This window comes from Drosophila subpulchrella, unplaced genomic scaffold, assembly GCF_014743375.2.
Source record: "Drosophila subpulchrella strain 33 F10 #4 breed RU33 unplaced genomic scaffold, RU_Dsub_v1.1 Primary Assembly Seq354, whole genome shotgun sequence".
Lineage (NCBI taxonomy): Eukaryota > Metazoa > Arthropoda > Insecta > Diptera > Drosophilidae > Drosophila > Drosophila subpulchrella.
The window spans coordinates 7,824,435-7,851,719 of NW_023665577.1; the positions used below are offsets into that span (position 1 = coordinate 7,824,435).

Below are 27,285 nucleotides of genomic sequence, written 5' to 3' on the forward strand. Positions count from 1 at the left end.
GAATTAGGTTTTAATTATTAAACAATTCTTATAGTATCTGCAACACAATCTGGATGCCTCCATGCTGCCATCGATGCCAGCCACTCCCGATGCTGCCCTCTGGAATACCTCTGTGCAATCCACTCCCGGCGTTATTGGAGCGCAAGAGGTCTACAGGTATGATGACTCTGACACTTGCCACACTTAAAACATCTAACTGAATCATTTTATCCTTCTGCGCAGAGATCCTCGCACGCGTCGCCTTGCGGAGAAGCAGCAGCAGCAACAGCAACAACGCGCTGGTGATGCGGTGCCCGAAAAGCTATCGTTCAAGGAGAAGATGAAGATGTTTGCCCTGGAGTCGGGGGAGGATAACACGCCCAAGGACAAGCTGAAGATATCGCGGGCCCAGCGAGATATAGATGCGGTGCACTAAGGAGGGGATATCTTTGCTAAACGCTATGTACATACACACCAGAACCCACAAAGCTTAAACTTCAATATACTGGGGGCCAAGTTGTTACGTTAGCTCTACATAACAAACACAGATTTATAGATCAAGTTATATATACCGGATTACGATAGAAACAAACAAACCTAACGAATTTGCTAAGCAAAGCAATAACAATTCATAGTTATCGCGTTACAGAGTTAATTACACAAAATGTTAACTGAATTCAATTAGTGAGAATTGTCAGTGTATATCATTATAGTCTATATATACTTATGTTTTATATATACAAAACTATAACGAGCCTAGACAGGGCAACGAAAGCAAGGCGAGCCACATTTGTAAAGCGTTTTAAACATTTAACATTTAACTTAACCCTACGATTAACAATTTGTTACATCAGATTACAACATACAATTTATGGTTAAACAACAGTGTAAATGAGCCGAGTTAGTTTAGATATACATACATATAATTACCTGGGAACCGTGCGGAACAAGAAACGTTTATATATATATATCAGAATTCTCTAATGGATACAGTATCCATTAGAGAATTCTAAGCCACAACAACGTTAAAACAAATGGTCCAATTATTCAATTATTAAAGCTATATTTACAAACCACGAACGAACGAGTAATTAAATATTTAAAACTTCACATATATATTTTTAATCAATGCAACCTTTTTAAACACGTTTTGAATGCAACAAAGGCATCTCCTAGAGCATATACAATTTGTTATTCGAATATGCATAGAGAAAGTACCAATTTAAATCAAATAGGATTTCACATCACGAAAACCTAATGGCTTTAAAATAAAACAGGAGAGTTAAGTTCGGCAAGCCGATGTTTATGTATCCTTGCAGTTAAAATCATGTCAGCTTTATATAGTCGTTCGATTATAATAATGTTGGAAAACTATTCTTGGTACAGTGTAAAATGACTGTGGGGAAGAAGTATGTAGGTAGGGGCACGTTTTGATTGTGTTTCTTCCATGATAACTTCCTACTTAAAATATAATACCGTCTGCAAGGGTATAGCGTACATGCACAGCCAATTACTGGACGTCGTGTATATAAACTCTTTAATATATAGCATACAATTATTCAAAAACCGATCACAACGGTGACAAATTATTTTTGTGCATTCCAAGTATTTCAAATCGAAACTAAATTCTATTTATAAGGCGCGATTTATTTTTAATAAGCGAAGATATTTTTTAAATAAATATTGAAAAATACTAAAACAATAATATGCAATCGATGTACGAATAACTTCTGTAAAAAAGAGATGCGAAATTGTCGTTTAGTTTCACTTTAAGCGCGATTAGGTTTACATATTACAATTATATATATTATATCAAAATGCAAATAAATTCAACAACGCAATTGTGCATATTTATGAAAAATAAAAAGTTAATTATATAAAAATAAAAATGGAAGTGTTTTTTAATTACTTCGGAGTTTAAGTTTTGAATGGTTAAAAGAATCCCTGCTTTTGTTGAAAGTGCATTACAAAAATATTGACAACAATTTCATTGGTAAGGGACTTTTTAAAGTTAATCTGCTATTTTAAGAAATTTTCTTTGCAAAGCTGTTGCTCACCATTTACCGAAACCAGCTGTTTCTGGGAACAGTTTTAAATTTCGCGCCTAGGGAAATTTGTTGTGCCAGGGAACGGTCCTGCGCAAAAGTCCCCTGCCCAAAAGCTGTTCCCGGGCAGCAACAGGTTCGGGAATTGACCTACCTAAATACATTTTTCATGAGGCTGGAAAAAGGCAAGTCAAGCGGCTGACAAGTTATTGGCCGCTGCCTCTGCTTTCAAATTTAAATCAAAGTTTGCGCAGTGCACATAATTGCGGAACAAGGTGAAGAATGCCTTTAGTGATTTATGCCCACACTGAAAATAAACGAGTTGGCTTGGACTGGGCTCGAGCAAAGCTTTTCTTTTGATTGCTCAAATATTTGGGCAAATTATGTGCCAATTTAGCCGGTATCCTGGGAAAACTTGTTACATTACATCAGTGGCTGCTTTGACAGGGGAATAACCCGACAATTGCTAAGTCAGCCACATGCCCCCAGCTCCTTAAAACTTTACTGTCCCGGGTTCTGCACTTACAAAAAAAAAACAGATAAACAATGTAAATCAAAATAGGTACCCATGGAAAGAAGTTTAAAAAAAAGGTTTTTGATTAGCTGTTATTAAAAGTCGAGAGCGTTTTTCGTTAATAAAAAATACATAAATAAATCACATAATAAACATTTCCATAACATTTTATAAACGAGCGTCGGCGATGTATCCAAAATCGGAAATGTCGTATTCAAAAGGTATGCAACAAAAAATCTCCTGTGAAATCTCCTCTACGACAAAATCCTGGATATGGGCAAACAGTTTTTGTGTTGAAGGTTAGAACCTAACCTAAACAGAAAAAATTCATATTTTGTGGTAGAGAATTCTGTTTTGGGGGACATTTTAAATGCCACTACAAGTAAGCTCGAGCTTTTAACAAAGTTATTTATTTATTTTCTGTATTAATACTGGTGGGAGTTATTTTTCCAGTGATGGCTCAAGTACCGGGCTCAGGAACACACTCACACGCACTTTCCTTAAGGTTGGCGAGAACGGCGAGATGCAGGCCAAGTTTGGGTGTCTCCGACCGGCGGCCGCCCACAATATAACTTAAAAGTCAACCGGCAAACTTTTACCGCTTGGAAACGGGAATCACCGGGGCCTGGTCCCAAAATCAGGAGCCTTCCGCAGCCGGCAAGGTGAATTGCCGATATATAGTAAGGGCGTGGGTGTTCTTAAACCGCCTCCGAGGGAAATGTCTTTGGGCGTCGCGTGCGCGGACCAAATTTATTTTTCAACAGTTTGCCATGTGAATTATTAAAATGCGCCAATCTCTTTGATAAAGCCACCACTGCCGGGGGATTGGGCCATAATCAGTTGACTGAGCGGAATGAACTTTAAGAAATTGTTGACAGTTGCCTGCGAGGCATTCGGATTGCCAGCCGCGGTATTTTTCAATACTCTCGTAAGCTAATCCCCCGGATTCCCGATCTGCGGCTGTCAATATCCTCCAGCTGCCGGTCGCCACACCGCAAAAGCAACAGGGAAAATGGAAAACTGCAGGAAAACTGCGGGGAAGCCGCACAGCGAAAAGAAAAATATGAACTGTGGGCAAAAGTTTCAGGATGCGGCGGCCATGGCGAATAAATCAAAAAGTGATTAGCCCCGTCTCCGCAGCCCTTCCCCCCAGCCACAGAGGTCCCTTCTTTCGCACGCCATCTGTCCAGTTGTAAATTGTCTGTTGAGTGGCCGGAGCAGCAGGCCAAGGAGCACTCGGCCGGGAGCAAGGTGTGCGAGGATGGAAGATGGAAATGTGGGCCAACTTCTGGGGGAAATTCAAACTTGGCCATAAAACTTTCGCCACATCTTGGCCACGGTTGCTAAGGCGCTCTTCTCTGGTCAGTGGCGGCTTGATAAATGAGCAGCGTAAAGTGCGCGGGCAATCAGAAAAATCGCACAAAATTATAGTTGGCCAGGCCATAAAACAATGGCCAAGGCGAAACAATGGCCAAGACAATGGTAGTTTTTTTCGATTCCCTTTTTTGGTTTTGAGTATTTGCGCGCCGGCTTAGTGGCTGCTTTTCTCTTTCCCCCACCTTTTTATGAGTTATGACAGGTTCTTGTATTTGCATTTTAAAATATACAGATAATTTTCCGGCATGAAATTAACAGAGGGGTGGGATTGTCGGGGGTGAATTCCATTTAAATAAGTGAGGATTGGGGTTAAGATGCTAAGCCTGGACTACGGAAGGGGTAAGAGCATTAGGCAGGATCTCAGAGGCGCAATATTTAATTCTATAGCTAGGCATTAGCAGGGTCATATCAAATGTAAATCAAAGACTGAGGCTCGACAATAAATGAAAATGATGTCGTTTATGACGACAAAGCAGTGTATATTTCAAAGATCTTTTTATCTTGATAGGGATAGGGATAGTATCAGTAGATTTGTAAAATATTCATTGAAAATAAAAATAGTAATATGTAAAAGGAAGACTACAAAGTATAGTCGGAGTCGGTTTAGTTATGTCCCTCTGTCTGTCTGTCTGCCCTTATATCGCCGAGATGTCGGAAAATAGAAGAGCTATAGAATAGATATTAACGATGCAGAGTCTCGGGATGCCTAGGCAACGCAGTTAATCTTTATGAATTATAAATAGTATCTCTTAGGTTGATAAATCTATTCAAAACCTCTTAGTTAACCAAAGATAACTAGCAATAGTTAGTGAGAACTTAGAAATAATGGATTTAGACAAGACAATAATCATTCACATCTTACATAAGACGCCTCAGGCTTTATTTACGCAAATAACAAATAAATGTTCGTTACTCGGATTTAGATGCTTATGATAATTCTTATTGAACTAGATCTAATTGCTAGAGTAAAGGAAAACATTGTTAAGTCTAGAATTTGTATAAAAATGTTGTTTATATTCGGAAAGTTGAGCTTAGACTTTAAGAAGTGTCAGCAGAATAAACCATATCATCGTTTGAGTGTAAGTGCAATTTACCTAGAAATTAAACTAATGTCTTAGACGAAACACCCCGATCGGATAATAATTCCAGCGCACTCCATGATAGGATTTCCTCTAGAACCACTCATGTTTTGTTCAGGGCCACCAGAAGGAAGATTAGCCACTGGTGGAGACTGTATCCGTGGCCCAGTCTATGGAGGTTGGCAGCAGTCGACTTTATGGCAGAGGCGGAGTATTCCCCTGAAATTATGAATTTATTTATTACGTTATTTTGTAAACATTCAAAATAAATCTTTCTTAAACTGAAAGAGTTGTTAAGAATTAACAATTTTGAGTCACCTACCGCTCAAGACGTGCAATTGCATGGAAACTGCCGCACTGTTCTCCGGTTCACACGTGTAGTTGCCGGAGTGAACCTTGCGCACCAGCGGGATGACCAGCGAGCCAATCTGTAAAATCGATATTTATGAGAAATCCTCTTAAGAACTCCAGTGCCGCCCAAATCCGCTCACCGTGTTCCGATTATGCTCGGTGCTGCCGAAGATATTCCTGTCTATTTGCGTGTACCATCCGCTCTGGGCACCGTTGGCCTCGTTTTCGGCAGTTACTTGTTGGTCGCCTCGGTACCAGAATATGTATTTGGGGGCCTCCAGGGTGCCTCGCACGATGCAGTGCAGCTCCACCTTGCTGCCGGCTTTCACAAAGCGCTGCCGATCGCCGATTAGCTCGGTTCGGGGTGCTGTGGGTGGGGATAAAGTGTTAGCACACGACGGCTGTGAAACCATTTCCCTTTAAAGCGTTCCTTGGGGGTGACCCATGGATCTATTTAACGATGTGTCTTTAACGTCCTGCCTATATGGGTATGGATATGGGTGTTTTTGCAAACTTTACTTTACATAAATTATGCAGAGTATTGTCGGATTTATCTCTTATTTAAAAATAAAAATCAGCCAAATTCAATTTGTTTATCGAATAAAATGTGTTTTGAAACTTTATAAACATAACTCTGTTTATGAAATATCCGCAGGCGAAGCTGCGGTCGACCTTGCTTTTAAAAATAAAGTAAACCTATTTTACCATGGATTTTGACCATATGTTTGGTTCGTTTGGACGTAACTTTAAAAATGTACATCTCTTAATTTTTTCGGATTTTTTTAAAAGTTTTTACGATATCAACAGACGCCTTACAGTCACTAAATTGTTTCCCGAGTGTAGCTCACAATATAATAGCTGTTTCATTTATTAGACAAAATTAAAGGGTGACATAGTTGTAAACAAAAACATATATCACCTAAACTTGCAACTCGAGTAATAAAAGCATTTTTAAAAAAATATATCGTTAAAATAAACTTATCAAAAAATGTTTTTGACTTCGTTTTCGTGGTCTAGGGGTCCAACTCTACCAGGAACTACTATCATGCTTCTTGGGGCATTGTGGCTGTAAACTAGTGTTATTTGTTGAGTAACAAAATAAACCTCATAATTATTACGGTCACTGGTTTTTTCATATTTTGCAATAAAAAATTGATCATGTTAAGGAATATTTTAATTAGCTTAATGCCCTTTTTTGGACCAGAAAAATAAAACATATTTTGAATGCGGGAATAATTATATCATTGGTATTTTACCAAGACATTTTTAAAATTTCTGCATAATTACATCCGTAATTCACGGACCTCACACTTTTAGTTAACGAGCGATATATACAGTTTAAAATATAGATTTAAAATACAGATTTTTTGCCAGTGTGGGCTATTTGTCGGTTAGCAGTCGTTTCACTTACTTATCACAAACAGCTGCACCTTGGCGCTCATTTTTGGCTCCGTTGCCAGCTGGCACTCGTACCAGCCGGCGTCCTCGAGCTTCACATATTTGATTTGCAGCGTCCAGCTGAGGCTGCTGCCGTTGCCCCTCTCCTGACTTCCCGGACCCCCGTGGGCGGAGCCGTTTCCCGAGAAAGCCGTGGGGGTCTCCGCGGACGCAGGAGGAGCCCCTGATACAATTGTCGTCGAGGTGGACGACTGGAGCAGAGATGCGAACCGGGCATCGTTGATGAAGGTTGTGTGATCCACCGCAATGATATGTTCATCCCGCAAACGAACCCAGGAGAGCGGCTTACCGGAGTGCTGGTTAAGCTACACGGGGAGAAAGCATGAGTGATCTTTAGGGATATAGCTTAATTGAATAAGGTGAAGTACGTTTTATTATCTTATTCTTCGTTTCAATAAGGCTAAACATTTAACTTGTTAAAATTAATAGAATATTAGACATTCTTCTATTGATTGTTTCATAACTGCTGACTTAATTTAAATCTTTAAGATTGATTTTTAAAATGTGCAGATATAGTTAGACAGTGAAAAGTCGAGTAAACTCAAATCTGTGTAAATAATATTTTAAATATTTATTTCTACCCATTTGCAATACAAAAGAGTATTTGTAAATGTTTTCTTTTAAACATTACAAGCCTAATCAACCGTTCCTATTTTGTACCCACTTTCTCGCAGAACGAAGGACTGTTTCCCAATGTAGCCTGCTCACTCAGCCAGATGGCTCCCCATTGTCCCCATTTGGCCTATCAACCCCATCACCCCACACCCACTCACCTTGCAGGGCAGATAGGCGTGCTGGCCAGCTTGGACGGTGGCGTTCAGCGGCGGCAGGCTGAGCTGGCGGCGGGGCAGGAGCTCCCGCTCCTTGGCCAGCTCCTTCTCGCGGCGCAGCTGCTGGGCCTTTTGTTCGCTGTCGTAGGCGTGCAGACGGGATTGCTCGTTAGGCGGCACCGGACTGCCGGATGGGCTGTTGATGTTGCTGCTGTCTGCAGGATGCGCGGCTCGAGACGAGGCATTCCGCTGCAGGTGCGGCAGGTCGGCGGGGATGAAGTCCGGAAAGGGCGGCAAATACGTGGGAATCGAGAAGCCCTTTGTCAGCGTGGCCGTGTCGGGCCTGTCGCTCCAAGAATCCACCACCGTGGTGTCCTCCTCCTCCTGCCGCGCGTCGCCCAGCATCAGGACAGGGGGTTCCGTCGATCCTGGGCCCGTGTCCACCGCCATTGTGGTTGTCCCCGTCGCCGGCGGGGCAATTAGCGATGCGTTCTCCATCGGAGTGGCCGTGGCTGCCAGCGCTGCAAAATAGGTCAGGAATGATGAGCAACACATCGGATGACGGACCCTATCGAAGTTCTACTGCACAAATAATTATTTCAGGCTTATGCCAAACTGACAAACAAACGAGGCGCAGCTGTCAGTTGAGGGTTGCGGAAGTTTTTGAGGAAATGCGGTGGATGGAATACCCTTCACGCTTTGGCTATGCATTTAAAATGTTTTATTTTGTTAGTTACAATTTAATATTAAAATGTTTTTTCTCAGAAATAGTTATTTTCACATATTAATTATAATCATGTATTGCAAATATTTGTCTGTGAAACAAGTACAAACAACAAACGTAGAAACCATAAACTAATAGAGCATCGCATCCTAAAAAAAATCAAAGGGTAACTTGTTTTGCATTTAAACGAACTAAAAACTGTTTGTTTATCTCCTTCCATAAAACAAAGCGCATTAGCCAAAGCCTTTTGCGTATTAATTGACAAATTGCGAAATATTTTAGAAAATGTATACATTTTGCAGCAGCAAATTGCAATCCATCATGGAAAATGCAAATTTATTTGCTTAGGGCATTGGGTTCGATTGTATTTCAGGTCAAGTGTTCGAGGGGTTTTATGGACGTTGGATTTGCGTTTTTCCGGGCGCCAAACAATCTTGATATTGATGGGGGATAATTTCGTGTGAATTTATATTTTGTCACACCAGCTGCGATTTTCAGGGCACTGGGGAATGGTCTTTAGGCGGTAATTATGAAAGGGAAATTATGAAAAACTGAATTCAATTTAACGCATGTTTTTTACACACAACAAAATCTAGTTGGTAAAATTAAGCAATGCCGATAGTTTGGTAACTACAAAAATTGTACTTTACCATTAAAAGTGGTTGTATATGTATTTGTTTTTGCCTTGTTTAGTATGTAATATTTAAGCCACTGTTCACATAGTAACGTTTGCAATAGTAAATAGTTGATGAACTATCAAAAATAGTTACAGCTACGTAAGATCTTCCACACACAAGAATGCAACAATAACTTCAAAAATGTTCCCCGTACACCTAGGCTCCCAAGCCGAACTCTGAAAAGTTAAGATTTTACTCAAAACATGTATTTCCAAAAAAATAAACTCATCTTATAATTTTAATCATTAACTTTATCAATTTTGCAGGTATATATTTACCATAAAAACATCACCAACTATATTTTATGGGTTGAATAACTACATAGTTATTTAACTACAATCTGTGGGTTACATTTTATAGTAACTCTTACGTGTACGTACTACGTAAGAGTATTGATTTGATGGGTAAAATTGACAATACGATGGTTCGGTACCCTTTTATTATTATATTGGTAGATTTTACCAATCGATTTTGTTTGTGTGTATAAAACCAAGTTCAATACTAAAAATATGACAGCTCAACTTTTATAAGGTAATTTTGATAGAACTTTAAGGAGCACGGCTTGCTGCCTTCTAAAAATAAGCGTTGTTTCTTTTCAAATGTTAATTTTTTTTGCGGCTGTCTATATAAATGAACAATTTTTAATTCACAAAAGAAGATCTATTTTTTCCGATAAACTAACCTACTGGCGTTACATTGTCCAGTTGTAGAACTACAATACAATTGTTCGAGTGGTGTAACCCCTTGCACAACCTTGACTTAGAAATATAAACAAGCCTTTTTGTTTAATTTTATTGAGAAAATATGTATGTTAGTAAGGGAAGTATGCATTATGATATGAAATTTACAGAACTGCAGATGAGCCCGGGAGAGGACCACCTTGGCCGCCTCTTAACAGAGCAATCTTTTCAAGATGTGCCACAGACTCGATACAGACCGGAACGATTACTCAGAGTGGCACTGGCCGTTTGTTATCACTGCCACGACTGTCAGCCAGGGACGCCGAGAGAAATCACTTTGCTTGTAAGTGGAGTTTGCGGCTTGGAGCAGGAATCTCAGGACATGCTGGTGAGCCAGACGGGGACCCAATGGCTGCGCAGGGCGGAAGATTTGGGGGAGGAGGTCGCCCGGCGGTGCCGCCCCTTTCTGCCCTCGGTGGCCCGCTTCTGCCTGGTGGCCACCTTCTTCGAGGACGCCCTGCGGATGTGGTTCCAGTGGGTGGAACAGCTGGCCTTCCTCCAGGACCACCACCAGTGCTCAGACGGTCTTGCGGTGGCAATAGTCCTGCTTAACCTGGTGGGTCAGCTGGTGGGCTCGACTCTGGTCATCCTGCACCTGTTCACTAATTTTGCGGTCACCCTGCTGGCCGGCCTAGTGCTGCTCCAGGTAAGTTTTAGTATTGTCCTTATGAGGTCTTTAAATATTCTAGATTCCCATATCCAAATAATTGTGATTACAGTCATGACAAAGCAAAAAAACTATTTCTATCCATTCTAAGCTGGTACATGCAGAGTATGCGAAATGTCATTGGGAATATTCCATTCTAGTTCTAAGAAGTTATAAATATACATTTTTAAGCCTCTTAAAACTTGAACCCAGAAAAAAACGGAGGGATAAATTTGATATTCCTTTGGTAAATGTTATTTCTTGGGTTTCCTTTCTAAGAAAATTCTATTAAAGAAAGCCAATACCAATACTATTTTTTTTTCTGTGCACTTCTTTATATATGTTGTTACTTTTACTTTGCTTAAGGTTCACATATATGAAGTGCCTCTGCAACTGAAGCTGCTCCTCCGAAATTTCTCGCTCCTTGGAGGCTTACTGCTTCTGCATGTGGAAAACAAGGAGGCGGTGGCATGCCGCATCTACGGAGCAAGAGCTGGACTGCCTTTTCTTGTGAGCCGGCGATCCCAGCATCTGATGCAGCTCACTGGAAGGATTCTGCTGGCCCTCATGTATCTGACCCTCTTCCAGCAGTACTTCACCATTGCAGCCATGGTCCTCAACTGTTTTGGCCTGATCCTGATGGCGTTCATCGTAATGGGCTATCGCACCCGAATGGCTGCTTTGTGTCTTTCGCTCCTTCTCACCGTGTGGAATGTGACCACAAACGCCTGGTGGTTCGACGATGGAGATTCTAGGGATCTGCTGAAGTACAACTTCTTTCACACCTTATCGGTGGTAGGAGGTCTACTGATGGTTGTGGTTCTTGGACCTGGGGAAGTATCCCTCGAGCAATATAAAAAACAGTGGTAGCTTAAGTTGGTGTATTTTTACAGTAATCGAAAAGAGGAGTGAATCAAATTATCAAAAGCGATTTATTTTAATTACATTGACTTACCGAATGGTATGTAGTCATAGAATGGTAGTTTTCAAAGATTTAAATTTTTTAACACACAAAAAATCGTTTGGTAAAGAGTTACTCTTATGTAATACGTAAACGTAAGGGTTACTATAAGGAATAGTTATGTAACTATAAGAAAGGGTATTATGGACCCAACCCATGGATTGTAGTTTTATACATTTTTATAGTTATCCAACCCATAAAATATAGTTAGTGCATTTTTTATGGTAAATATATACCTATAACATTTTTAAAATTATTAATTAAATTCATAGATACGTCACTTTAGCATTGTAATTTTATAAGCAAAATAAAAAAGGTTAGAGAATGTATGTTTAGGTAAAGTTTAAACTTTTCAGAGTTTGGCTTGGGTCTCTAGGTGTACGAGACGCTAGACCCAGTTAGGAATTATAAACACATTGGGGAAAATTTGTGAAGTTATTGTTACATACTCTTGTGAGGAAAATATTACGTTAGAATAACTACTTTTGATAGTTAATCAACTTATTACTAATGCAATAACAAAATACACACATCACGTAAACATTACCATGTTTGTAGTGGCTTAACTATTAAATAGTAAGAAAAGCAAAAACAAATACAACATACAACCACTTTCTCTAGTAAAGTACAGTTTTTATTTCAGCCATATTTTATGATACCCATAGGCCCTGCAGCCAGCGCTATACTACTTAAGTTAGTTTAGTTTTGTAAACTACTCTATCTGTTATAATAATAATAATATTTCAGCGTTGTTCAATTTTACCAACCAAATTTTTTGTGTTTAGTCACAGTAGCAATTTGATTTAAAATATTAAATATCTAAATTAGTGGTGTTTCAATACATTGACATTCTGTCTTTTATTTATCAAGCAAAAACACCTCATAACGAGGTAAGGGGCCAAGACGATCGCACCTTTAACTTACAAAACTTCTGATATACAATTTTGTGACGAAAAATGATTGTTCATCCGACTAAATAAATACACTTTCTAAAATGTTTTCGTTCTGCCCGCTTCATTAAAATATTTAAGCTTCTTGCATACAAAGTTATAGTCTATTGTAGCGTTCCGTTGGCGTTTATGAGTTTAATTATGTAATTCAGAGTAATTATTTGGCAGGGGGCAGTTTATCAATGTGTATGTTACGACTGCTGCTGTATGCTGTTCGTGTGTTTTTAGAGACTGAGAAGAGCTATTTCCTATGCCCGCTTAATGGGAAAAAGTAAACTTTTTAAACAACGTTAGTTTCTGCTTTTTGGAAGGAATACATATTTGTTTCAAAAACCAAATTTAATATGTTGTTTGGCTGCAGTCAGCTAAGAAAATTGTTTACCAAAGAAACCATATTTTCTTTTGGTAATTTAAAATCGTTAGGCCGTGATTATCCCACTCTTTTGAGAGATTTCCTTACTTGACTTGCTGGAAATTCTAGTGAAACTAAGGGAGAGCTGGCGAACTGGTCACTATTCCTCGTCTTTGTTCTGATCCAATCAAGCTTTGAGCTCGCGGCCATTGCAATTTTATTAGAGCATGAAATCCCGCAGATGGGCCTGGAATTACAGAGTCACGCCGCCCACATTATACATTCTGTGAGGTCCAGGGACATCCACCCACACCCGACCAGCACCCACACATCCGCCCGCTCACCCACCATCGCCGGATTGCCTACTTTCGGGCGTCGCCCCCCGTTCCGCTGTCTCGCCTCGGGCGGCAAATTTACGCGCAGCACAACAAATAACAACTAAGTATTTATTATGTAAATAATATTATGCCAAATGCTCACACAGAGCCACCATAAAGTGAGCCAGTCTGTGGGCCGGAGGACTGGGCTGCAGTGGAGTTTCCGCTCAAGTTTACATTTTTATTAAATGCTCCGCTCGAGAACAATTCGCAGAAATAGTTTTCCACTTTCCACTCCGGAGTTGCACAGCTGCAGGCAGTTGCATCGCCTAAGTAGCCGGCGTTGTTGGCTTTAAATAACTTAATTTTGCTGCAAAGTTGCGAGCCACGGTCCACTGCATAAATAAGATTCGACGTAAGTTTAAACTCGGTTATGGGCAGTTAAAGTGAGGTAAACCTTGCAGTTAATACTCGGAAAATATAAAGGTGCTTATTATATTAAATTTGAACAGGAAATATGTTGTATTTCTTTATATTATTAACTCGACTTAAACAGTAATCAGTAGGTATTTCAAAGTCGAGTCGCTCGTCTATTGTGATTTTTCCTTTTGTATGTTTAATGCTTTTAAGCTTATTGTTGCTTTGAAGAAGATTTAAACGTTCTTTAAAGAGTTTTAAAGTTGTATTCTGAATTTATTACGTTCGAAGCTCTACAATGGTATTAAGATATTTAAAAGCACATGTGAATGATTTTAGATGCAGAAAATGAACCACATTACTTTGCTTGTCAAATGTTGACCGCACAACATTTTGGTATTAAGTTGTGAGTGAGCTAACTGCAGTCAACTACGCTTATTTTGTTCACCTATTAGCACAAGATTCAAATGCCCGATAAATAAACCTGTAATTTACACCTAGCCAAGGAGGACCTACTAGTTACAATACAATTCTAGCTTTTAAACTATATGAGGTCCACAGGGGTAATCCCTCACTGGGTGAGTTCCAACAGCTTTAAACTTTATTCCCTGGTTAGATTTTCAATTGTTTTTCTTGCTGCCAGCATATCTACGTAATTAAAAACTATTTGCACACAAAAGTTTATAAAAACAGAAACCGACAACAACTGGGAGTACAACAAGTGCAGAAACAACACCGCTAAATGAGAGCTACGGATTTGTTGTGCGGTAATTAGTGTAACTGTTCAGTAAACCACATAAACTGATTTCGGTTTTTGGGCTCTTGCCATAGCACTGCCTGCCCATTCTTTCCGGCGCTCGTCACACATTTTGGGCAAATAATTGAAATCATTTAAGGGGTCCTGAGTTATTACTTTGTTAATGTTATTGTTTGCTGTCGCATTGTCAGAGCAATAAATTTAAAATTTCTACTCAAATGGTTGAGCAATGATTGGTGCAAACTTTTCGGGTTCGGGACACAGAACACGGAATGTAGAACGCCCCAGCCCAAAGCAGCGGCTATAACATAATAATTCAAGTGGGGGACCTTCGGCGTGGGGCGGCTGGTGGAAACTTTATCTTTGTCGTGGGTTCTGTCAGGGAATTTCGCGCGAATTTCGAATTTCGTATTCATTCGAGTGCAAAGTTGAAAAAGGCCAAACCCAGTCAGGGGGCTTCGTGTCTAATCGGACTGCCGCCATGAGATGATGCATGGATTATATCGTTTGGAAACTGAACAACCATTGCGACACTGCAGGAATTAAAACCAAATGTTGCGGGGCTTAACATTTCAGGGATTACGTCTGGCGTTTAACACGATTTCGCCAAAAAGTTTATTATAAATTCAACTAACAATCAGCTAAATTTATGGCTATTTCCAAATTTAAATATAAATATATGAGTTTTTGTGTATGTTTATTAATTATATTAAATTTGGATAATATTTCTATATACCTTTGCTTTCAACAGGATTTATTTTAATAAAGCCGAATCAAATTAATAAAATTAAGCGAGAGTGTTTAAAATTTAAAAGATTAAAGACTTTTAAATTGACTGGGAAGAAATATTATAAAAAAATATTTAAATAATGGTTCAAATAATAGACTAGAAGGTAAAACATTCGAGATTTACACCATTAATTTTTAGAAATTATTCGCTAGCATTAGGCTTAGGCTAAGGAAAAAGTAGCATCCCTTCTCCAGGACTGACCGAGATTGTGCTCACCCTCCCAGCTCTGTTAGTACCATTTACGATCTTTGCTTTGTGCCATCACCTGTCCTCCTGCCAAGCCGTCCAATCCCCCATCTCGCCCAGGTAACACACAATTACAACAGGTTAACATTGCTTTTGGGATTGGTTAACCCGATTAGCTGGTGCACTGCTCGGACCCCATTAAGTTGGCTCAAACATAAAGTTCGGGAAAAGGGCCAGGCAGGGGCGCTGGGAATGTGTGCTCGGGGAAGTTGGTCTAATTAAGCGCCGTTCTGGACAGGCTAACAAGCAAGTTAAACACACAGAACCATTTAATTCGTTTGCGCGATATCTTTTATTATTAATTACATGCGGTACACATAAATTTCACTTTACTCCTTGTTTTTGGTAACTTTTTGTTATTTATGTGCTCTCTGATAAACAAAAAGTCAGCCAACTGGAAAAATGGCGATCCAAAAGCAAATATGGGGCTCACATGGCGAAAGCCTTTCGAGGTTAGATTTGGTATGGTTTATATGGTGGGTGCCACTTGAAGTGAATGGGGCATCTGCCGACTGGAGGTATTTTACGTGGGATTTGTATTCATTAAATTATGGGAGTGTTAAAATGTGTTTTTTGATGATTCGGGGGCTTTAAGTGCTTTCCGCAAGAATTCACAATTAAATTGCAAAATACCATTATAAAATACGAAGTGCATACATTCCCCTCTTGATAAAAATTCTTATTTTACAGTTGAGTGGGTAAGTAAAATCGTAGTTTTATCTAATTAATTGGGCTTACGACAAAAACACCATGCATGTATGCAATTAGAATTTTGGCACTTGTACAGAAAGCTAATTTTTCGCTTAAACGTTAGAAAGATGGCACAAAGAAAAACCATCACTTTGTACTATAAGGATCCTTAGTTAGGAATGCTGAATCGCCAGTGAGACCTCTCGGACCCGAATACAAATACGTATGTAATGTACACAATACTTATTATAATCAGTAAAAATAATGTCTTATATACATATTATAGGTAAATACATTTTTAATTTCTTCGTATATATAACCTACTTAACCACACATGTAGTAGTAGCAGTAAACCTAGAAAATTGAACTTCAACTCAATAGCATTGATGAATTTGTTCCCCTAAAATGTGACAATTTTGAATAAAACAAATATTAGTTGTAGTTAATCGAAATGGTTGAATTTTGATAATGATAATGATAATGCAAAAAGATGAAAAATCGCATGATGAAGAAATTCCGCAGGCAATGACTAAAAATATATATAATAGGTGTTAAAACAATTTTTGCTGAGCGGTAGAACAAGCTTCCAGGACCCTAAAACTGTTAGACACACACACATTTACATTAGAGACCTTGTTAAATATATTTTCAACGGAGTTTACACAATTGATAAGTTTGTTTAATTTTTTCGGAACATGCTTAATGATAAAATAGAGATCTTTTAAATACTTTTTGTGACGGGTAAAAGCATAATTGTAATGAAGTTAAAATGGTACAAGGAATAATAGGTAACGAAACGAAAATGGTAAATTGTATAACATTCTTTTCATATTTCAAGATGTGTGGTTAACTTTGAACTTTGATAATTGTAAGTGGACGATTTCTTAGATATTTGACATGTAAAATAAAAACACAGGAATACAATAAAATTAATTCTCGTGGGCATGCAAAGCTTGCTGTTCCCATTCAATCTCCTTGCAAAGGATCCAACCTCTGGACAATATCAGCGGCGTTCGGAATACTATCCTCCGGGAGTGAGAGGTTGGGCAAATAGTTGATAGAGCTGGAAAAGTTCATGGAAACCGTGCCGAGTGGCTGGTTCCATGTATCCGCCTGCTGGGGCTCCAGTTCCTTCACTTTCAGCCACCGGCTGAATTCATTTACCTCTTCCTGGGTCCACTCAGTGTGCTCCGATCGCAGCTTGGGGGACTGGCTAAAGGTCAACAGCAGAGGTGCGTGGTCGGTCAGGCGCTTCCTCAGGCTCAGGATGCGCCGCAGCAGGGGCGCTTCCGACAGCACCTGGCAGTCGAACACCTCCAGGTTCTGCAACAGCGCATGGGTCCTTGTGTAGCTGTGCAGCTTGACCACAGAGCATCGCCGGAAGCTGATCCTTTGGCAGGTCAATGGCAGTGGGGGACAACCCAGCTCGCTCAGGCTGCAGTTGCTCAATTTCAGGTCCGTTAGAGCAGTACAATTGGCAAGATTCAGCCGAGAGAGGTCCAGGGGAGCCACCAGCCAGGACCCATTGAAACTGAGTTCCTGAAGGTCGAACCTTCTGGCCTGAATGATGGCTGCCACAGTGCACAGCCAGTCGATTCCCGGCCAGACGTTCTGGCGCTGAAGAGTGAGATGGGTTAGGTTCACCAGGCGGCAAACGGCCAGCGGTGTCGCAATTTCCAGTGGCAGCATAAGCACCCTCAACGTCCTGCAAAGGCCTATATTCCGAATATTGTAAAGGATGCCGGGACCCAGCCTATCCCACAGCATTAAACTCTGCAGCTGTCCACAGTTCGCAAAGATCTCCTCCAGAACTGCTTGGGATATGTTCCCGATGGTGAGGGAGCGCAGATTTTTCATGATATTAGTGTTGGGGAACAGTTGACTTAGTATTTGCTTCGAAAGAAGCACGTGCAACTGGGTTTTGACCTCCACCTTTTGGCAACCCTCGTGCACAATGGGTTTTTCACTCATCCTGAGGCGCAGGGTTCGCGAACTTTCTCAAAGCAATACGATTGATATATGTATCTCAAGCAACAATGATTCAACCCATCGATGGAAGATTGTATAATAGATAATCCACGGCCTAACTTAAAAATGAGGAATTTTGAAACAACAAATCAAAGCGTGATAGCTTGGCAAGCTCCAAAATTAGTTGTGCATCCCTTAGGGTTGCTTAACTCATCTGATTGAACTAGTTCAAATTAAGTTTTCTTAATTTCTGTTTGACATATGGGGTATTCCTTAAAAACTTCAATTACAACATGATAACTGGTCGGGTCAGTGATGATTATATTACAAAAGTTCTGCTGAACGACCTTGATAAAGTAAATATTTTTTCTAACAATATCGTAATTATTCGATTTTCCCCCTTGTCGGAAATTTCTCACTAGTTAAGAACGAATAACAGCAAAGACAGGAGTTATTTGACTTTGGAAAAATAGTTCATAGCAAAGAGCGGTGGCGGTGTAAAAGAAAAATTTAGAACATTTTAGCTCTAGATGAATGTCTAAGTTTATTAGCAAAATTGTATATTTCGTGAAAACACTCGTCGAGTGACATATGTTAATGGTAGTAATGTGGAAATTAGCTTTACTAAAGTCAAGTTAGTTACAGTTTAGTTAGGTATCATTGAGCTGACGTTGTGCTCATTTGTTCCGATGTTAATCGTCTTTGATTTATTATAAAATTTTAAGGTTCCTTTTAGTGCCCCGGAGCCTGTGTCCGTTAAAGATAAAATGTCACGATTTCTTTCAAAAATTAAAGCTAAAAAATAATGGAACCTCTGGCTTTTTCCGCTCGCCTGACCTAATGTCATTTTAATTTCCATGTATGTATTCAAGCCCGAGGCGCCGCCAGATAACCCCTTTTGCATCATCTTCCAGCGGGGGAGTAAAGTGTCACTGGCTTTGCGGTAGTCTGACAGTTGAAAAATGAAACGCCGGCCCGGTCATGATGCGACCACAAAAACTGGCTTCATATGAGGTTCCTCCCACCGCGGCGATGGCGCCTCCGGGGTGCGGACCATGGGTATTTATGTGCCGAAATTAAGCCGAACGCAGAGGGGATGGCGGGTCTGGTCAAGACCCTGGAATAACGCCCATTAGACCAGGCCGAAATCATTCGGCCAGAAGCCGCACACGCTTGTCGCATGCTGAAGCGCATTAATTAGAGGGCATAACTTGTCATTTATTGGTTCGCAGCATTCAGCAAATATTAGAAACTGCCCCGATCCCCTTATGCCGCCCCAAGCACAGAACATGCATAATCGAACTGCTCGAATGGATGTCACAAACACACAGGGAAAAGGTACACAGCGAGAAAATAGAGACGAACGGGGTTCGTGAAATTATTAAATAGGTGTGATACTTTCAGTTTTTTAGTTAAAAATTGGGTAGCATGTGCTTATTAAGGATCGCAAGATTTATAAAGTGACAACATTACTTTAAAACGTTTTAAACAATTTCATGCAAATCCAATATACCCTTCTTAATAAATAAAAATGTAGTATTTTTAATTTGCAAGTGATGTACCTCTACAAAGTATTATTGCCTGCGTAAAGTTATCAACAATAATAAATAAATTTGAATTTCACTTTTGAAAGGCCACCGTACGATTTTGATCCATGCAGGGACTGTTAGCATGGGCGTCGGCAGTGGCACAGCGGGGGTTTAGGCCAATGACGCCGGCCAGGGGTTCCGGCCACGGTGAAGCATGTCTCATTGTTGCGAGAGAAATTCACAAGCCACAACCATTTGCATTCCCCCACACAGTTTTCCCCGCTCGCATTCCCCAAAGAAAATCTTCACATGGCCGGGGGCTGTTGCAAGAACGAGCAGAGAGGTAAAAATGGAATCATAAATTCCAGCTCCTGCATTCCCGTTCCCATTCCGGATCCGACCTACATCAGCAGCCGGCGCGCATTTTATCAATGGCTTCACGTTTTGTTGTGGTTACCCTTAAACCCCGACCGGTCTCATGGACTCTCCTGCGATCTTGGTCCACCATGTCCCGATAGCAGCCGATTTCTGACGAGGGTAACCCTGTGATGGATTGGTGACGGCGCTCTGATTGGATGAATATGCCACAGAAAATCTACTAGTCAACGAACATTTTCAGTGGCATCGGTAATCCTTTTAACCCGCAGGAGTTGTAAGCACTTTTAAAAAAGTGTTACTATAAATTGTGGCTTTGTGTGTAAATTACCTATATGTATTACATATTTAGAAAATAATATGTTTTTCTTTTCTTCGTAAACTCAAACAATTTGTTGAATAATGATATTATTAACAGTCTAATGATTTCATTTCACAAAACTTTCAACTGCAGAAACATTTATATTAGGAATGTTATAAGCAGGATTCATGTAGATATTGTTCTGACCATTACCATCTTGTTGTTTTATCTTTAGGTCATAAACTACATATTATTTAATGCAAGTTAAGAAGTTTGTAGCTTAATAAATTTAATTTTTTGTTTGGAAAAATAAGTACTTCACAAAAATAAACAGCTAGTCCTTGAGTTCGTCTGAACTTAATGAACACCATCCTCAGGGAATTTAATTGTCGCATATCGATCTATTTGTCTGAAATACCACAGGCGTATTTCTACCTTTTTTGTTTGAGCCGAATGGCGACGCGTCGTATCGCTCACTCTGACGACAGTGGGCCGCCTTCGACTTTTTGTGCCATTCTGCTCTCGCACACAGCAATTACACAGCTTAAGTGCGGGCGGTGCGTGGGGGAGTGGCAGATGGGCGGTGGGCGGTGGGCGGTGGGTGTGGCAGGGGCCGCCCATTTAGCACTCGACTGGCTTCGATTGCTTTAAAGCGTTTCCCTCCCGCTTTTTCACAGCCTTTTGCCTTCGTGCCTCCTGATTGACGATTGTTGTCTTTCGCATTGATGGGACTGCCGTTGTTATTGCTCATAATTTACACACATGAATAAGCAAATACACAACAACACTCACCGCGATGGGTTGTGTTAGGCTTACCATTGATGTCGGGGGCTCATTACGGACTTGATGCGAAAACGTGGCCCAAACATCCTCGTGTGCGTCCGTTGAGGGACAAATATATATGTAGCCGGTACACCACTTGTCCAAAGCCAAATTTATTGTCTCAGTAAATATGCGAATTAAGTGGGGAGTGTGAAAAGGTATATTACTAACAGAGCGGGCATCAGGAGGTCTTATGGGACAATGGTAATAGGGTAACGATTCAAGCAGTAAATTAATTACAACTTTAGAGTCTTAATAATGAGACACAATCTGACTGGATATTATTTATTCATATATTAATGTATTCGAACCTCGGAAATTAAAGACTTTTTTAATTCAAAGGTTTGAGTTTAAATTTAATATTTCTGATAACGAACTAGAGTTTTATTAGTGTATTATATATAGAAACTAGTAAAATATATTAAAAAAATGTTAATTCGGTTTGTTTCCAAAAATGCTATGACAAAATGAATTCGAAATCAAAAACAGCATTTAAGCCTAATTTATTTGTATTATTTATATGTCAAAAGATATAACTCCTCTGTTATGGTTCATATCTAGTAAGCAGTAAATATTAGTAAAGTCAACTTTTCTGCAAAACATATTGCTTGCATATGAAAACTTAGACAGTAAGACAAACCGGAGTTAATTAATTGTCGCCACCAGCTATTTATTAGTCTGAAGTATCGCCTTGCCTCCGAATTGAGTAAGCTGGAATTTATTCAAGGGAGTGCAGAGTTCGGGAATTATTTTGTGATTCCTGAGATGGTGCCTGAAATTTATGGGCTCTCAACGAATTCGGCTAATGGCTGTATTAGCGACGCCAACTCTTTGGCTCCACTTAGCGCAGTTATTTAATTAAAGCCCGGTCCTTGAGCCCTCGGGCCACGCCCATCGCCCCTCGCTCGAGTGCCTTTTTTCCTCCTGGCCCACTCCAACGGTTATGTGTTTTGGCCATAAATAAATTAAACGTGACATTTGACCGCCATTTGTCTTGGGAGCCTTTCTATGGTAAATACTTGTATCTCTTATATAAAACAAAGTTGAATTCGCCCGCCGCTGCTTGGTATGCGGTCCATGGCCGAGGTATAATTAACAGAGATGGACATGGGCGTGGCGCCGCCTTTGACCTTGGCCAGTGCGCTGATTGATGGCTTAAGTGTTATTTGAGTGTCTACTTGTTCCTATTCCCTCTGGCTGTGCCATTGTTTTTCCGACTGTGGCTCTGCGCGTTTTTGCTGGTGCCCAATTTAATTATATCACATATGAGTGCGGAAGCGGAACGGGAGCATGTGTTGTTAATGATATTGCCTTGGCACTGCCAGCAGTTCGGCCGAGATTGATTAGATAAGGCGGCAGCGGGGAGATGAGCACACAACAAGATGATAAATATTATTTGGCAATTATTCAGCCGCAAGAACTGTGAGCTTCTTTAAAAGGCCCCCAAGACCAAGTTGTGGCAGCCAATATTTGACCAGTGCGCAAATAAACAAGTGTGCCCAGAACATTAAAGGCTTACCACAGAAGTGAAATCAGATTGAGGCAGATCTCACTCAAGTTGAAGTGGCAAGCTCTCATAATTTATTCAATCCGACTCTCAGAAATGGTACAGAAATGAAGGGAAAACCCGTAATTACACCGAACTATGAATTAGACAATTTGATGAAAGCAATGTGCACAGGCAGCTCGGTCCGGTGGTAATATCGCAGGGGGGCACAATCACATCACGCATCCGACCTGTTGAGCAGACAGCCCACCCACGCAACCTGTGCACGCACAAAATTTAATCAACTCGAGACTCAGGAGCAGAGACGGCTAGCAGGGCCCCCTCCAATTAGGCTGGGCTAGAAAATATGCCAGGCATTTTCATAAACTACTCGAAAAACGAAGGCAAACGTCAGCCAGTGCGGAGTCACAATCTTCACACGCTGCGTATGCGTAATGAGTTTCTGGCGGCGAACTGGGGATTTCCTCTCGGGTGACAGGTGTCTGACAATCATTGAGGCGCGTGTGTGCGCTCGACTAAATGAAAATTTGCACTGCACGATTAAATTAACTCGACAAGCTTATAAAAATCGTGCCAACGAGTTGCCAACGACAATGCAGCCAAGCAAATCTCATCATGTAAATTAAATTTGGCAAACGCTTCACTCGACACTTGCACAAAAATGTGCGAAATTGGATTAACTATGCATGCAAAAACAAAGCTAAGCACCAAACATGGATCCCAACTCAACGGCACAAAGCAGTGCGGAAGGGAGCGGAGCACGTAGCCAAAAGTTGGACAGGGGTGCCGGGACTCGGTATTCGGTACTGGTACTCTGTACTCGGAACTCGGGACATGGGGCAGACTCGCATGGTAAACACAGGGTCTCAGGGGTGTTCCGGGAACCGATTTTCGTAGACTCGTATGCCAATGGGATCAGGGGATTGCTGGCAGTTGGTTACGCGATTCGTGGGTTTATGGTGGGTAGTTCAGAGTCGAAAAACATCGATTCGGAGTGTTAGAGTGTTAGAGTGGATTACGAAGTTCGGATTGATTTGGAAATTGGAAAGGGGATTTTTCTGTTTAATTACAAATTAGTGTGTAAAGGTAAAATAGATTTATATTATTTTCCAGAAATAAATTTCGACCCCAGATATATTCCATTGTCCATATCATTATTATGATCTTATGTATAAGAAAATACGCAACTTTTAAAACTAGTTTTACTAAAATTCGAATAAGTTTTATAGGTAAACGATTTTGATTCGTATAGAAAATAATAAAGTAAGCAGATAATTGATAAAGTCAAGAATATGTTACACCCAGAACATAAATATTCCTTGAAAATTCCTTCACTGAATAATGTTCTTAAAATGGCTATACATGCCTTAAAGGACGTAATGGACTAAAATGGGAATAATGGTCTGCTATAGGTAGCCTTACACTTCTATTTAAGATATTAAGTCCTTAAATATATATGGTAGGCACATTTCTAAGGCCATGCCTAGCCATTTTTAGTACATTATTCCCTAAATTAAGGTCAGTGAACTGAAATCAATGAAATTTTTTGTCCTTAGTGTAATGAGATGCTATAGTACAAAATAAATGTATACTGTTTCGTACAAAAATGTGTTAAAATAACTGAAACTTATTTAATAAAATATTTTTTAGTTATTAGTAGCTATATCGTAACTATATCGTAATGCATTGCTGGGCGAATTAGCGGCGAAATCCGTGCCCAGAAGTGCACGCCGGATTCCCTTCCCGTGTCAGCCAAGTAAAAGAAGTTTACACTTACGCGCTCGCATGCCACGAAAGCTGACAGCTGCCAGAAACGCCAACAGTATGCTGGCGGTTCCCGGACTTCTCCCGGCCAGGATGGCCGCCCCTCGTCCTGCGGGGCACTCCTTTTCCCGCCAGGACATTTTATTGGGCGAGGGCATCTGTCGGCGGTCGCACCTGGGCGGAACTTGGATTGGTTTGGGATTTGATTTCGGATTGCGGATCTCGGAGTTTGTGTTTCGTATCTCGTATTTATTTCCTCGCAGCTAGTTAATCCAAGTTTCGCCAGCCCAAGTAGCATGTCAAGCTGCTGCTGCTCCGTGCTGTTTGTTCCCGCTCTGTTATTTAATTATTTGCATTGCTTTTATGAAGTCTTCTCGGTTGAATTTGCATACCACATTGCCACCGGAGGAGGGGACGAGTAGCACGGACGTGACTGTCTTTTCCCGCCCCTGGCCCAGGATTTTTGTTTCTATTTCACCGAGTCAGACCGCAGAGAACGTATGTTTTAACTTATTCCTTGCTTTATTTGGCAAAGCCAACCGCAGCAGCCAGGCTAGAAAGGCGAAAGTATAAGTTCGGTCCGAGGAAAACAGAAAACCACCAAGGATTCACTGCTGTTAGCATTCTATTTATGTGATAAATGGATATTTATCCGGCTCTGCCTCTGGGCATAAGTTTCGGGCTGGCTTGATTATAAGTCAATAAATTAATGAATTGCATGGCCCCATCGCTCCTCCTCTTCCACTCGCCATTAGTTCTACTTCCTCCGCTTCTGCTGAGTTTGGCAAATTTTTAATGGCTGGCTCGTTATTTTTTGTTGGCCAAATAGTCGTTTTGCCTGCAAAACTGTGTCGACTCCTCCAAATGAATGCCAGAACCCCATTTATCCGGCTCAGAGCTCGCAGAGCTGGAAAATCGAAGTCCCCAAATAGCAAAAAATCGGAAGACCTAATGCATTATTGCACTCCATAATATGGGGCGATTAGAAGGATGTCTGCCGATGCGGACCGACGTGTAATTAGGGTAGCTAAGCAACAAATTGATATTTATTTTTCGGGCGAGGAAACCGGCTCATTGGCCTCCCAGATTTTCCTAACTCCCTTATAGACAGGTGGGGTTTACTGTGAAACACGAGTAATCTTGTGCCGAAATGGTAATAATCTCCTCTCGAACCTTATTTACCAAATTATTTATGTATGTTTGGGTGCCCATAGGTTTTCTCGTATAAAGTTCATATAGGTTTGACTTATATAAGGACACAACTCACAAAAGCTTACATTGAATAAGACAGTTGGTCTTTTAACCTATTCAATTACAGGGATAAACGGGCTTTCTAAGTATAGTCACAGAACTGTTATTCACCTGAAGATGAAATCTCATGTAAAAAACCTGAGAATCTAAGTATGATTATAGCACATGGGTGCTAAAATACTATTTTAAATAACATTATATTCTTGCAGTCTTTTATGTAACTTTAAGAATTAAAATATTTATTCAATATTATTGTTTCGATTGGTAAATTGTTTGGTAAATATTGACAATTTCTACAACAAAAGTTTTGATAGTTGCAACATAGAAAACACTATTTGCCTAACTATGCATTTTATTTATACAGGGCTAAATATACATGAGCAAATATAAAAATGACAGAGGTCTTCATGACTATGATGACACCCATCATCCTCAGTGTTTTTCTTTAATCTGAAGTAAATCTGTCTTTATCTTCTTGCAAGCTTAGTGTTCTCTCTCGGCGCCCACCCTATAACTGAATTCCTAGAGAAATACTTGGCAGTTGTTGATACTTCACTTTTGCCGAACTCCCCCTCAATTAATAAACGTTGCCCCCTGTCGGGATATGTGATACTTTTGCTGAATTTCTTTGCGTTGCCAAGCGTAAAATCCTTTTCATTTTCAATGTTTTCTTGAGTTTTTTTAGAACTGCTATCCAGTATCTTGGCCAAGTCTGGCACCTGTTTCAACACCTCTATTGATTTGCCAGCATCGTTGTTAGCTCCAGCCATCCAATGCTTGTTTTTCGCCTTATGTCTATCTAATGATACCAAAGGCCTGGGGATTGACGTCTTTGCACATTAATGAGTTTTAAAGTCTATGGGAGAGCACGACTTCTGAGTGCGGGGATAAGTCTGCCTCTAATCAGATTACATTTCCATATATTACATCATATGCTCATCAATATAATCAAATTGAAATAGATGGGGGCCGAACAATAGCACGTGCCACCTTTCAGGGGGATTCCGGCCAGGTCACATCTTTCCCCCCATTCACATCAGTCAAATCCTTCACGTTCTCCTTCGTCCTTTTTCATTTTTCACGTTTCGTGGATAGACGACGACGCAATCAACGTTTGACGGCGTTTGACTTTCGATCTTGCCTGGCTGCCTCCTTGTGGCCCTGCCTTTGTATCTGTATCCGTTCTAATGCGCAGCAATTTAAAATGTGATTTTCCCTGATTTATAAAGGACACATTGCACTCACAGCCGTTTCTCACAGGATTTCACAGAACACTTTCGCGAAATGGGGGGCATTCTTGCACTCCACTCCCCGGCACTTCACTTTATCGGGCGGCGGGGGCGGGGGCGGACACGCCCACATCCTGGTTGGCACACATTCGCGCAAACAAAGACCGGTCGCCGATGAATCAGAATCAGAGTCAGAGCCCGAATCCGAATCCGAATCTGAGTCTGAAGATGCCAAGTGCATTCACTTTCGTAGCACCCAAAACAGGCGCCCGCGAAGTAATTCAAACTTATGGCTTCTTTTTTGAAATTTCGAACTGCGCGCCACGTCCGCCGCCTGCCATGCAAATTTGAAACTGAATCCCGGAGCATTTCGCGATTCGCAGTGTGCCTATGCCAAATGGTCCATTGTACCCCTTCAGTTTCACGATGTTTCCTCCTTCGCTATTTGTTCGATTCACCAGTCAAAGGTCCGATTCCAATTCCGTTGGTTTCCAACTTCCCCTGCGGATTCATTCCAAATGGTCACACAGTAAAAAAGGGAGATAGCCTCAGCGTAAGTGTCAGTAAAAAAGGGAGATGCAAGACCTCATGTTCGTTTCAGTTCGCTGGAACATCCCCTTAGTCCTGTTCCTTTTCCACGACTTAGGATAGGGGAGTTCCACGAAGGACAATCTGAAAACTGGAACAGGGGTGTGCCAC

The 27,285-nt window shown here is 40.7% G+C and overlaps 3 protein-coding genes across 9 annotated transcripts in view; 1 reads left to right on the forward strand and 2 right to left on the reverse strand.

Moving 5' to 3' along the window:
* The window catches only part of LOC119560966 (afadin), a 52,288-nt gene extending 51,199 nt beyond the window's left edge, over positions 1-1,089 (forward strand). For all 6 annotated transcript variants that reach the window (XM_037874719.1, XM_037874720.1, XM_037874721.1 and 3 more), the window contains 2 exons: positions 35-156; positions 223-1,089. In XM_037874719.1, coding sequence (XP_037730647.1) covers positions 35-156; positions 223-415 — 315 coding nt within the window. In that variant the 3' untranslated portion in view covers positions 416-1,089. The remainder of the gene's footprint in view (positions 1-34; positions 157-222) is intronic.
* Positions 1,090-4,796: 3,707 nt separating this feature from the next.
* LOC119560930 lies at positions 4,797-26,910 on the reverse strand. 2 transcript variants are annotated; one of them, XM_037874666.1, is made up of 7 exons: positions 26,603-26,910; positions 24,120-24,659; positions 7,577-8,094; positions 6,757-7,108; positions 5,486-5,712; positions 5,317-5,422; positions 4,797-5,213 (listed from the first exon to the last, which is right to left on the reverse strand). In XM_037874666.1, the coding sequence occupies exons 2-7, from the start codon at positions 24,262-24,264 to the stop codon at positions 5,098-5,100; spliced, it is 1,464 nt and encodes a 487-aa protein (XP_037730594.1). In that variant the 5' UTR covers positions 24,265-24,659; positions 26,603-26,910; the 3' UTR covers positions 4,797-5,097. The 2 variants fall into 2 exon arrangements, with proteins under 2 accessions (XP_037730594.1, XP_037730593.1); XM_037874665.1 differs by lacking the exon at positions 26,603-26,910 and having other exon boundaries at positions 24,120-25,598.
* On the reverse strand, positions 16,719-17,873 carry LOC119560932. Its single transcript, XM_037874667.1, has one exon. It carries the CDS (start codon positions 17,809-17,811, stop codon positions 16,807-16,809), a length of 1,005 nt encoding a protein of 334 aa, XP_037730595.1. The 5' UTR covers positions 17,812-17,873; the 3' UTR covers positions 16,719-16,806.
* Positions 26,911-27,285: the final 375 nt, after the last annotated feature.